The 12,060-nt window shown below is 58.7% G+C and overlaps 1 protein-coding gene across 1 annotated transcript; it reads right to left on the bottom strand.

Annotated features, from left to right (window-relative positions):
* Window positions 1-7,763: 7,763 nt before the first annotated feature.
* Window positions 7,764-11,905, bottom strand: GDF7 (growth differentiation factor 7). The gene is made up of 2 exons (XM_036263604.1): window positions 11,518-11,905; window positions 7,764-8,725 (listed from the first exon to the last, which is right to left on the bottom strand). The coding sequence occupies exons 1-2, from the start codon at window positions 11,903-11,905 to the stop codon at window positions 7,764-7,766; spliced, it is 1,350 nt and encodes a 449-aa protein (XP_036119497.1).
* Window positions 11,906-12,060: the final 155 nt, after the last annotated feature.

Here is a 12,060-nt window from a genome sequence, read left to right as displayed (position 1 = left end):
AAAGTTAATGCTTTTTTACAAGGATTAACATGTTACCTTCGGATGCAGTGATGTCCCACAGAGTGGGGCTGCACATACGTCCTGTGCAGTGTCACACGAGTCACAAGACCCAGGGAGCAGCAGCCCCATGCCTGACGTGTTTCGGGGGCAATGACAAGTGTAAAGACCAGTGGACCCGGAGCACCAGGCAGCCCCCTGGTACTGCAGTCATCCTCACGCCTGGCTGACGGCTGACGTGCTGCGGAGTCGAACACAGAACAACACGTCAAAGTACTTCTCCAGAGACCGGACAGGAGCCTTTTCATCAATAAAATATTTAATCAACTTATCTGTACAAAATATCAAAATGGTTAATGAAGAGTATACAAGCATGTGTAACAAATATATACTGCTATATAATTTCATGAAAAATAGAGATTGCTGTGTTACAGTTCATTTACATGTCCATATGTACAATCTATGTAAACTTGAGAATACATATACACAGTGGATCTGTACCTGCCCTTGAAGACGCCCTGCTGGCTGGCCTGGGCACAGGCAGCGTTCACAACGCCAGCTCCTGCTGCCCACGGGGCCAGGCTGGGGAGCAGGGCGACAACCCATCTGCAGCCCCCAAGCCTTGGAGTTCTGCTCTGGCATCCAGTTCTGGAAGACTGCCCACAAAGGAGATTTCGGCTGGAGTTAAATGAGGGTTTAAAAACCACACCCCTTCCTCTTCCTACTCCCCAAGCCACGCTGAGAAGCTGAGTGGCACTGTGAAATGAAAGGGACTTCTAACCACCCACATTATTGACTTTCGCCCACAGCAGCTGAGGGAGTGGCATGTGGCCGAGCTGAGTGCACTGCGTTACTTCCAGTTTTGCCCATTTCCTTAAAATCCCAGTTTTGGGGTCAGAGTCCGTATGCCTTTAAGAGGCAGGCCCCTCACGTCAGCGGCTGCCGCCCACCCAGGGCGCGGGGTTCTGCAGAAACCTTCACAGTGAGAAGAGCTGCTTCTTTATATATTGTTTAGAAAAAAACATCAGAGTCCCCTGTTGTCATCTGCTGAAGGGCAAGTTACGGTCAACTTTTTTTTAAAGATCTATTTATTGATTTTTAGAGAGAGAGAGAAACATCCATGTGAGAGCGAAACATGGATCACCTGCCTCCTGCATGCCCCCCAGCAGGGATCAAGGCCCGAAACTCAGGCATGTGCCCTGACTGGGAATCGAACTGGCAACCTTTCGGTGCACGGGACAATGCCCAACCAACTGAGCCACACCGACCAGGGCCAACATCTTAATCCTTGTAAAAAATGCATCAACTTTTCATTTGGGGTAAAATACTTCTAGCTAAAAGACCGAACGTGATGCTAATATGATTCTTTGTCAAAGAAAACATGAAAGCTGTTGTGCTGCAGTATAAATGCAAAAAAAACAAAAAAGACTCTCAGGATGCTGGTGTTCAATCTGTGATGTGTCTGAGGTGGAGAAAGCCAGAGACGTTCCCCCTTCCAGGGTCCCTGGCCCTGGCTTGGAACCCTTGGGGACTTCCCAGCCAGAAAGCAAGTTTCAGCCCGAGCTTCCTGAGCGGGGTCGTCATTTTCTAAACAGAATGTCGGATGGCTGACTCTGCTCTGACTCTGCCAGCCCTGACCCAGAAATGGATGTTGCAAAGAAATAACCCTGCTTGTGGGCACAGCCCTTCCTCAGTCAGCCTTGCTCACCTGAGCCGAGCGGCTGCTGCCTCGAGCCCCGGGGAAACCAGACATGGGTACCTCTTCTGCCCTTGGCTGCCGTCCGCCCCTCAGAGACAAACTGCAGACAAGGAAAGTCCTCTGACTCACCTCATCACCGCTTCTCAGACTCGCCCTGCTGAAAAGTCCAGGCCAGGGGCTGCCCACGTGGGTGAGGTCTGAGAGAAGCCAGTCTCGATGGTGAGACAGGAGGTACAACAGGTGCACACCGTGTGCAGCTGCCCCAACCACAGGCTCACTGGCCTGGGTGCCGCCCTTCCCAGCTTGTGGCCCGGGGAGCATCCTCCAGGGAAGCGTGGCCGGTGTGCCTTGGATCGGTGTGCTCACCTCTAATTCAGCAGGAAACCCATGGACGAGCCTCACGGGGAGTCTGATCTTTGTCAGCCCCGAGCACACCTCAGCCCTGGAGGTGCAGCAGGGGTCCAGTCCGCGTGGGGTCTAGGCCCAGAACAGGCACCTCGCCCCTGTTTCTAGATGGGGCAAGCGAGTGTAGTGGTCGCCCCGGCCGGCCAGGTGGAGCAGCACAGATGATGCTGCGCAGACAGCCCCTGACCCACCACCGGCCGGCCCAGCCCCCGCCACTGCCTCACTTCACTCCTGTTTGCCCGCCACTCAGGGTGAAGGAGACCAGAAATGCAAAAGCATGCAGCTGGCCACCTCCTGCACCGCCAGGCCTCAAGTCGCTGGGGATTGGACTGTCAGAAGCTTGTCCTTGCTTTTCTAGACAACTTATTTGACTAGTTAGGGGGAACAAAAGGGATAAAAGTTTCGGCAGAAGGGAGTTTGTCAGGCAAAAAAACCAAAGTGCGAACTGTGGTTCAGACGCTGAGCCGTCCTGCCACACGCCCGCCTGACTGCAGAGGCAGCTCCCAGGAAGCGGCCGTGACCTCCGCCACGTGTGCACGGCAGGAGGACTCGACCATCGCCACTGACCACGCACTTCCAAGTGCGATGCATATGACCTGAAATGCAAACTAATTTTCAGTGACCTCACACTCTGCAACTGCACCATCCAGGTTGCTCTGCTACAACCACTGCTGTGGCCGCAAAGCCCCAACCCAAACATTCCCTGGCCAGAAGATGCTACGCCTGGGCCCGGGCCCGCTGAAGGCACGCACCGGCTCCCACGGTTATGGTGAGGCTGGTGCTTGAGAATCGTGAGCAGGAAATAGCCCTGAACAAGTGAAGCCCACACAGCAGATGCCAAGGCCCACTCCCACCCCTCCCCTGGCAGCCACGTCCACGTGGGTGATGCAGTGGGCAGGGTGACCCTCTTTGGGAGTTGCCTGCTGGTGCATTTCCACGTTCTGGGCCCGGAAGAAAGCCCAGCACAAAGGGAGAGTCTGCGCCAGGTGCAAAAGGCCCAGCTGCCCGAGAAATTAGAAATACCATCTTTTTCACTTCACCTTCCTAGTGTTTCTTAATGGTAGACTCTGCCTCCCATTTCCAGGCCATAAGAAAGAACAGGAGGAGCTCCTCTGATGCCTGCCCCTGGTTCACTGCCCAGCAAGCTGCACCAGACATGGCCATGGCAGTGAGGTGGCTGAGCAGGGGCTGGGGACCTGCTGGGGACCTGGTGAAGCAGTCTCCCCTTGCGCAGGCTGGCTTGCGTCATCCAGGGACTGTGGGACAGCCCCAGGGGGCTGCCTGGGCTGCCGAAAAGGCACAGCCTAGTCTTCCCTCTGCTGCGCGCAGGGCGGCACCCCGGCCGGTAGGAGCTGTCCCAGGACTTGGTCACAGGACAATCCCAGCTGGAGTGTGGCTCTGCCCATAACTGTGTGAGCACAGGGGAACGCGAGCGGGGCCAGCTGTGCCCCTCTGCAGGGACACAGAAAGGGTCCTGGCTTTGGTGAGCTGAGCCCCACCCCTGAGGTCCTGGCCTCCCCTGCACCTGCCTTGCCCGAGGTGGAAATCAAAGCAGCATCCATGAAGCACCAAAGAGCCCAAGGGAGCGATGGACACACGCAGGCAAGAGCTGCGACACTGAGAGGCGTCTCTGGGGCTGGGGTCGGGGCACCTCTGCCAGAGTCCCCTCAGCTCTGCTCGGAACTGTGCGGGTGACGGGGTGCGATCCAGAGCCCTGCACGAAGCCGCAGAGGGAGCTGACTGTCCACGCGGGCCTGGGCCTCCCAGGGGGCACCTGTGGAGCTCTGAGGCGGGCAGTTCGCTCCTGGGCACACAGGAGCCCCCGTGGAACCGGCTGTGGTGCCACCCGGACCCCTCAGAGCGATCTAGTTACCTCTCGCTCACTGCTGCCCCTTTCTGAGTGCTGGGTTCACTTGTCTGCTGACTCCTTCCCTCCCAGTGCAGGCGCTTTCTCAGAGGACCCCGAGGCCCGGCCTGTCTCCCACAGACCGACCCCTCTTTCCAGAGCCTCGGCAGCCCAGCCCGCCCGGCCTGCAGCCCACCGAGAGGGCCCTGCTCTCGGCCTGGGGAAGGTTCTGGATCCCCGATGACATGCCCTTCGGGAATCCGCGAGGCCACAGTGACATTTGTGGCCCAGAGCCAGGTATCGTCTCTCTGTCCCTGTCACAGTTTTCTGGAGACCAGATTCTGACCGGGAAGAATCCGACCTCTCTGTGCACAAGCTGCTCGTGGAAAGAATTGTTCACTCCGCTTTAAGGAGGAAACCAGACTACAGTCCCGTTAGCCGTTGCTATGAGTGTGCATGAAACTGTAACGGATAAAGGATTTGAATGATTCTCCGACGACAGCCACAGGGTGGTCGGTGCCCCTCGGGCACTGGACAAGGCTCCCGCTGCCCACAGCTCCACGAAGCTACTGCACCGGGCTTGGCGGGCGACGCCGCGGTCACAGCCCACGCTCTCCCCTTTCCCGGGCACGTTGGCAACAAGAAGCCAGGGCTGCGGAGCGAAGGGCCGTGTGTGCGTGTTAGAGAGCCAGAGCCCAAGCCTGCTTCCCAAGCGAAGGGGACGAAGCCCGCCACCCTCTCGGAGGACCCAGCCCGATGCTCAGGAAACCAGAACTCCCCCAGGGAAGCATTCTGGCATCGGTGGGCATGGCTGCTGCCAGCCTAGGGGTCTCCCTTCGCTGGAGGCCGGCTTCCGGCAGCAGCGACCACACTGCCCTGGTGCTCGGCAGACAGCACCAGCCCTCGGGCCCCAGCTGGCCTGCCCTGGGACGCCCAACCTCCCTCTCCAGCAGGAAGAGTGGTTCAAAGGATCCCACAGGTAGTGCACAGTTCTCCCCAACAAAATGAAAGGTTTGATTTCCTTCCAGAAGAACACTTGGGTGACCGGGGAGGCGGGGCTGCCTTTACTGGGTCCTGACATACTTTACTCTGCTTGCCAGCAGCCAGCACCCCGGGGGTGAGGCCGGGAGCTCCCAGCTGGTGATCCGGCCCCGCTCCCCACTGCCTGGAAGACAGACAGTCCGGGCACCACCACCTGCGCTGGCAGAATCGCTCCTCCTGTCTTGGCAAAGCTGGTCTACTGCACCTCAGCAGCCAGAACCTGTCCGCCCCCTGGGACATCCTCTCCGTTCACCTGCTGTTAGCTCAGCTGTCAGAGGCTGTGCAGAGCTGCAGTGGGACTGGGGTCCCTGGTAGTCACACACAGCCCCAGAGGGAATCCGGAGGCACTTCTTTTGTTAGGTAAGCCAAGAACACACTGAAGTCATCAGGGCCCTGGAAAGAACTGTCACCAGCCAAGGACAACACTCCAGACACCCACCCCGAGTGCAGCCTGGACTCAAGATGAAGGAAGACACCTCCTCCTGTGTCACATCTTTGCAGAAGGAGATCATCAGGAGGAAATGGAGAAAATGGAGGGTTTTTTTCCTGCCAGAAAGATCGAAGGCTAAATCACGACATTTCTTCTACATCCTCCCACCCCGACAATTTTTTCTAGTCCCTAAAAAAGTTTCAAAATATTTGCTTTTGTCCAAAGATATTAAATACCCTAGAATTTCTTCAAAATATTTAGCTATAGTTTTTCATTAACTCCCTTTCTAAAACTCCTAACACCACAACTTTTATTCTCCATGACAACAGGTATTGGAGTAATCACCAAGCAATTGTTATGAAAATCATAGTCTAAGAAAACAGAGTGAGGCTTCTCTGGCAAAATCCATACATGTGATGTCTTGGCCCAGCCACTGGAACTGGGTGCAGGCACAGTGCAGCAGCCACTTTGAGAGTGCTTCAGTTTTAACCTAGAGAGATGGTGCGTTTTCTGGTTATTTATAGCTACCCATATAGCCACAGAATATAAATTCAGATTATACATTGTTTTCTTTTCCTTTGGGGGAATTTTACAAGATAAAAAAGACTGAGGTGGGGCCCTTAAATGACTGTAGCTAAATCTTTCCTCTCGCTCTCTCCCTTAAGAATGTAATAACTGAGCATGAGTTTGTATGACTGTTCCTGGACCTCAGCACCCATGACGAGCGGGCTGGAATGAGTGCCCCTCAGGGACCCCGAAGAACGCCCGCCCGGGACAGCCTTAAACAGGAGCAGTCAGGAGGACTGCGGGGGTTTTCAAAGGACTCTTCCCAATTTATGTCTCTTCCCTCTCCCAACCATTTACACAGGCCACAAAGGACCCCCAGGCAGAAATGAACCAAATCAAACAATGAAGGCCGCCGTGTTCGAACTCCCTTTTACAAGGACAGACAGTCCTACCATCGACAAAACTCTCTGGGCCAAAATGCAGGGCCTGTATGTAGACTTCCCCTCTGCTTCCCACCTTCTGAAGGGGCCAAAGCAGCCACCCTGCAATGCCCCTGAACAGAGCAGGAAGGGAGAAATGGACTGTCCTCCTGCTCTGAACCACTGGGCTTCAGGGAGCTGCAAGCTCACAAAAGCACATTTGTGTGGCTTCATTTCCCATTACTATCACACTGCCAAAAACTACAGCAACAACACAGTGAACGCGTGTAAAAGCCGACACAGACTTGATAGCTAACACAAGCACACGTCTGCCCGCCCTGGGCATGTGCCATTGGAGGGGCTGCACCCACCCGGCACAGAGCCCGAGTCCTCAGTGGGGCAGGAGCCGCCCAGGAGCTCCGGCCCCTCCCAAGCCCTACCAGCCTCTGCACAGCTCCCCAGGAAAACCTCCTGACAGGTTTCTAGGAAAAGCCAAAGTTCCCCCTCCCCCATTCCCAGACACTGTACTAGCTTCCTCCTGAGCGCCCCCCAAGGCACTGCGACCACCCCAGGCTGCCCAACTTAAGAGCTTGGGCAGAAACTGGCAGATGCACCCCACCCAGTTTCATGTCAGATCAGACTTGCCTGTATTTCACTTCCCTTCCCAGAGAAAAATATGTTTTCTGCTTTCTAGGTCATCCCCAGTAGGAACTGATTTTTTTTTTTTTTTTTAAAGAGAGAGTGGTGCTGACCTGTGCAGAGATCTAGGAAGCTCCACAATGTGTTCTTTCGGGCAAATGCTCCCTTTCCAAACTGAGGGGACACATTCCCTTGTACAAGTCACAGAAAAGAGATAAGGCCTTTCTTTGCAGCTGCTCCTCCCCAGAGAGAGTGGCCTCCGTGCTCTGCAAACCTCACTGCGGCCTCTCGGTCCCTGGGGCGCAACACCCGGAACTCAGCCACCCAGCAACCTTGCCCCACACTCGGCCAGAAACATAAAGGGGTGAGATAAAACTTAAGCAAATACCCCCTTTAGTTCACCCACCCTGGAGTCGGCAATTCCCTAACCTGTTTCTACCGGATTTAGTGTCTGTTTTAACGTTAACACAAACACCATCCTCCCCCAGAGGAGGCGATGGGTGAAGTGGTAATAATCTGTTTGCAGAGTACACATGGCTGTGACAGTCCGTAGCGTCGAGTCATCTCTACCCAGGGCTTTCGGGTGCAGTCACAGTAAATGGGTGCACGAGTGAACGAGTGTGTGGGTGTGAGTGTGAACCTGCGCGCTCTCTCCTCTGTGCGGGCGCGGGGCCAGAGTCCGACCTGCACCCGCTCTCGGCGACAGACCTGGTCCGCAGCTGCTCTCCAGCAGGGGGTCGGCGGCGGCGCGGCTGCCCCCTCCCTGGCCCAGCCCGCATGCTACCTGCAGCCGCACGCCTCCACCACCATGTCCTCGTACTGCTTGTAGACCACGTTGTTGGCAGCGTCGATGTAGAGGATGCTGATGGGGCTGAGGCGCGCGGGCACGCAGCAGGAGGCCGGCGCCGCATCGGGCGCCATGGAGTTGAGCAGCGTCTGAATGATGGCGTGGTTGGTGGGCTCAAGGTGCGAGCGCAGCGGGAAGTCACAAACGCCCTCGCAGTGGTATGCCTGGTAGTCCAGCGGCGCGATGATCCAGTCATCCCAGCCCAGCTCCTTAAAGTCCACATGCAGCGGCTTGCGGCTACAGCGGCTCCGGCCCCTGCGCCCGTGGCCCCGGCCCGCGCCCCCGCCGCTGCCCTGCGCGGCCCGAGCCCCGGCCAGCGCGGTCCGCCGCCTCCTGCGACCGCCGATGACAGCAGTCGGTGACCCGGCGCCCAGACCCGGGTCGGGCGGCTGCTCCGCGGCCAGTGCGGCCCCGAGCGCGCGGGCCTGGGCGCGGATCTCCCGAAACAGGCTCTCCTTCCTCTGCGTTCGAGAGGAGACGACCAGCAGCGCGCGATCCTCCGCCGCCGCGCTGCCGCCGCCCCGGGAGCCGAAGCCTAGCCGTCTCAGCGCCAGCGGTCCCCGCGCCGGACCCGCCACCGCGCGCAGCAGCAGGCAGAACGTGCGGACCGCGCGCGGCTCCCGGCGGTGGCCCCGGACGGCGTCTGCCACATCGAACACCTCCCAGCGCTCCCCGTTCAGGGGCTCGGCGGACCGAGAGTGCAACAGGCTCTGCGCGCGTGCGGCATCGGGGCACGTGGACAGCAGCAGCAGCGGTGGGGTAACCGTGACACCAAGGCCGGGCTCCGGTGACTCCCGGCGCAGCACGCGCAGCTCCGCGCCTACCACCTCGTCGGCGTCCGAAAGGCTGGACAGGTCGAACAGGAAACTCTGGCCGGTCTCGGCCGCCGATTCGTCTGCAGGGGACGGGCAGAGACAGAGAGAAAAAGAGCCGAATGAGAACAAAGTTCGCACTTTTGGCCGCGGGGCCTCCTAACTGCAAATGACCCAACCAGGATGCGGGAGTGAGGCCCGCTCGATCTGGCGCCCGCCTCCGCGTCTCGGCCCCGCCGGACTGCTGCCACCTGGTCCAGAGGAAGGGAAGCCCTCGCCCCGACTATCGAGACCAGGTTTTGGTTCACTGAGCCCAAAGTCCCTCTACCGCGACAACCCACCCACATCCGCTTATTGCTGAGCTGCGGAGCCAGGAGCGCAGCCTCGAAGCCGAAACCAAGACTTAAGGCCACTTCTGTTCCGTTACCTGCCCCAGAACCGCGGATTTGCCGGGACTAGATCCGACGCCGGGCCTTCAGCTGGAGGCAGACAGAAGGCCTGGTGGGCGCATCGGAAGTCTGTGCCTCTTCTAAGCCCCGGAGCCCGGGTCTACTGTTTGCCCAGGGTCCCGCACGATACAGGGGCTGCTCATTATTGCCCCACCGAGTCCCCTGCAAAGGGCTCCTTCACTCCCCCAGCCCAGCCTGAACATTCCAGCCGGCCATGACTCCCCTGTTGGCTGGGGCCCTGCAATTCCTCCAGAAGGGACGCATCATACCCTGGCCCGTTTGGATCAGCGGTAAGAGCGTCTGTCCGCTGTCCACAGAAGGGGACGCATCAGCAGGGCTCCAGGGACCCTCTGGTGCACACAGCCTCCTCGCTTTGCCCAAGGGAAACTGAGACCCAGAGAACAGAGGTCCAGCTGGACCCAGAGTCTCAGAGCATGAGCGCTGCTGGTGGGGATCAGGAATTCCACGCTCAGCTTCTGCCCGCGTTTCCTCCGTCTCCAGTGGAGGGGAAAGACCGCAAAAGAGCGCAAGGGACCTTCTCAGAAGGGTTTGGGGGCAGCGTGGCTGCCTTGCCTCAGTGAGGGTGGGCCAAATAAAGTCCCTCGCCTCCAGGACCCACCAGTCCCTTCACTGGCTTATTCTTTCTCTCCGATATGACTTATCTCAGGCTTTCGAATTTTATTTCTAGTCGTAGGCACGCTTTGGGGGCTCAGGGAAAAAAAAGAGTTGAAATTCCACCAAGCAGCAGATAAGGAGCTCCCTTTGAAGAGGGTCATATGGTTTCGTTTTGCCCCAAACACAGAGACTGCAGACTCCCACCACCAGTGGAGATTCTTGCTCACCAACCACTGACGCCAAGCCCTGGGCTCTTGAGGTCCGAAGTCTGGGTGCTGCTAGTGGCCTCCTGGGACCTCAAGCAGCCCTGCTCCAAACTGAGGCTCAGGATAGAGAGGGAAGCAGTAGCAAAGGCACCCCCCTCCTGCAAACATGCAACACACACAGAAACTGCACTGCTCTCTCCCCTGGGCTCCCTTGCTGGAACGTTTTCACTGCGTTTGCCCTGCAGTTTTTCCCTGCTTCAAGGTCCTGCTACTGCATCCCCTCCCTCCAGAGAGAGGAAGGAAAGACAGCCTTACCAGCCTAACAGCCAAGCTGGCCCCCAGGAAAGGATCTAGTTCCGGCTGAGGCTAAGGTAGGCCTAACTCAACCAAAGAACGGGCATCTGGTGCTTCTGTCACCCAAGGGCCCTGCACACCCCAGTTCTCCCATAACGTGGCAGCCCACACAGCAGCATTAGGGCTGGGGCTTCCCTGCGCCTGTATGCCAGGACACAGCCTTCCTATGAGTACCCCAGCACCCAGTCTAGGGGGCACACCAGGCCCTTAACAGGATGCTTAAAAGTTCCCACTGGACTATAAGGCCATTGGGCCAAGGATATCCCTGCACCCAAAGTAAAGCAGTCTGTGTATAGGCACTGTGTGTGTGTGTGTGCGTGTGTGTGTGTGTTGGAGGGGCTGAGTGATTTGATCACTGCTCCCAGGCACGGCCCATCTGCAGCAACACTTACTTTCCAGCCCCATTTGCCTTCCTTTCTCTCCTGCCTTCCATGCTGAGCCTCTGGCTGTTTAGAATTAAGGCCGAAATTATTTAAACCTACCCTATCTGTCTGCTTTAATGGCATCAATAGAGATTAATAAAATCCAGATGACACAGCAATCACCACGGCCTCACCCACGTCCTACCTTTGGAGGGCCTGGTGGGGAGTGAGGTGGGGCGCTTGGTCCGGGAGAGGCCTGCATTCCTGCACTGTCGTTGGCCCTCTTTCCTCCCCACCAACCTGAGTCCTCCACCTCCAGCTGGCCCAGGGGCCCAGCACAAGGCACAGGCACACATAACTACCTACCTGCAGCCGGCCAAGAAGGGCCCTCTTCGTACCTGGTGATGCCACCAGCTTCTGGGATGCCATTTGCTTTAGTCTGAAACCTGCCTCTGTCTAGCAAGCCCCTGAGTTACCCCCAATTTGTACGGCCCCCATGAGACTAGGAGCTGCCGCTAACGTTGCTGCAACGAAGAGGCAGAGACCGCCACTACCACTAGGCAGTCCCTCTCGGCCAGACCCACTCTCCTGGCTTCTCTGGATCTCCGACTCAGCCTGTCTCCTCCAGGGACCCGCCGGCCGCAGGGCCAGGGCAACGCCACGGAGGGGCCGACTCAGCCCCTGGGGCCCGGCCCCGCGAGCGGTCGCGTCTCTCGCCACAGTCCAGGCGCAGTAGGTTCGGGAGCGTGGGCCTCAGTGAAGTTTCTTTCTAACACCTGAGGCTGGGGCGGGGGCAGCGCCCCGAATGAAATGGAGCAGGGGCCGGCTCTGGCGGCGGTCTCCGCCTAGGACCGGACAGGATGGACGGGCGCAGGAGAGGCGTGAGTACCTTGGGTTGCCCGGTCTGCGAAGCCGGTGATTGTGTCCGCGCGGCCGTGGCGGCCAGAGCCCGAGGTGGAGGCGGCGGCTGCCCCGGCCGGAGCCCTCCCGGCCAGACTCCGGTAAAGCGACATCATGAACTGGTGCGGCACCACCGAGCCGTTCCTGAAGCCGGAGCCGGTGGCGTGGCGCGAAGCGCGGGCCCCGGGAGCCGCGGCGGCCGGGGCAGCAGAGGTGCCCGCGGCCGCGGCGAGGGTCCGCCCGTCGCCGCCGCCCCCCGGACTCTCGGCCGGCCCTGCCCCCGCCGCTCGCAGCACCGCCGCTGCTTCGAGCCCGTCGCGGGGGCGGCAGGCGCTCAGCAGCCAGAGGCACAGCGCGGCGGCCGCGCTCAGGTCCATGGGCTCCGTGGGCCAGGCGGGCGGGCGGCGCGAGCTCCGTGGCTCCGGGAAGTCCCCCGGCGCCTTTTGAACATAGTGTTTAATAATGGGGGAAGTGTGCGCAGCAAGCAGCGGCCCCCCCTCCTCTTCCACCCCACCCCCGCCCAGCGCCCGGA

Source organism: Molossus molossus, unplaced genomic scaffold (genome assembly GCF_014108415.1).
Source record: "Molossus molossus isolate mMolMol1 unplaced genomic scaffold, mMolMol1.p scaffold_m16_p_15, whole genome shotgun sequence".
Classification (NCBI taxonomy): domain Eukaryota; kingdom Metazoa; phylum Chordata; class Mammalia; order Chiroptera; family Molossidae; genus Molossus; species Molossus molossus.
This window is presented reverse-complemented; position numbering and strand designations above follow the sequence as displayed.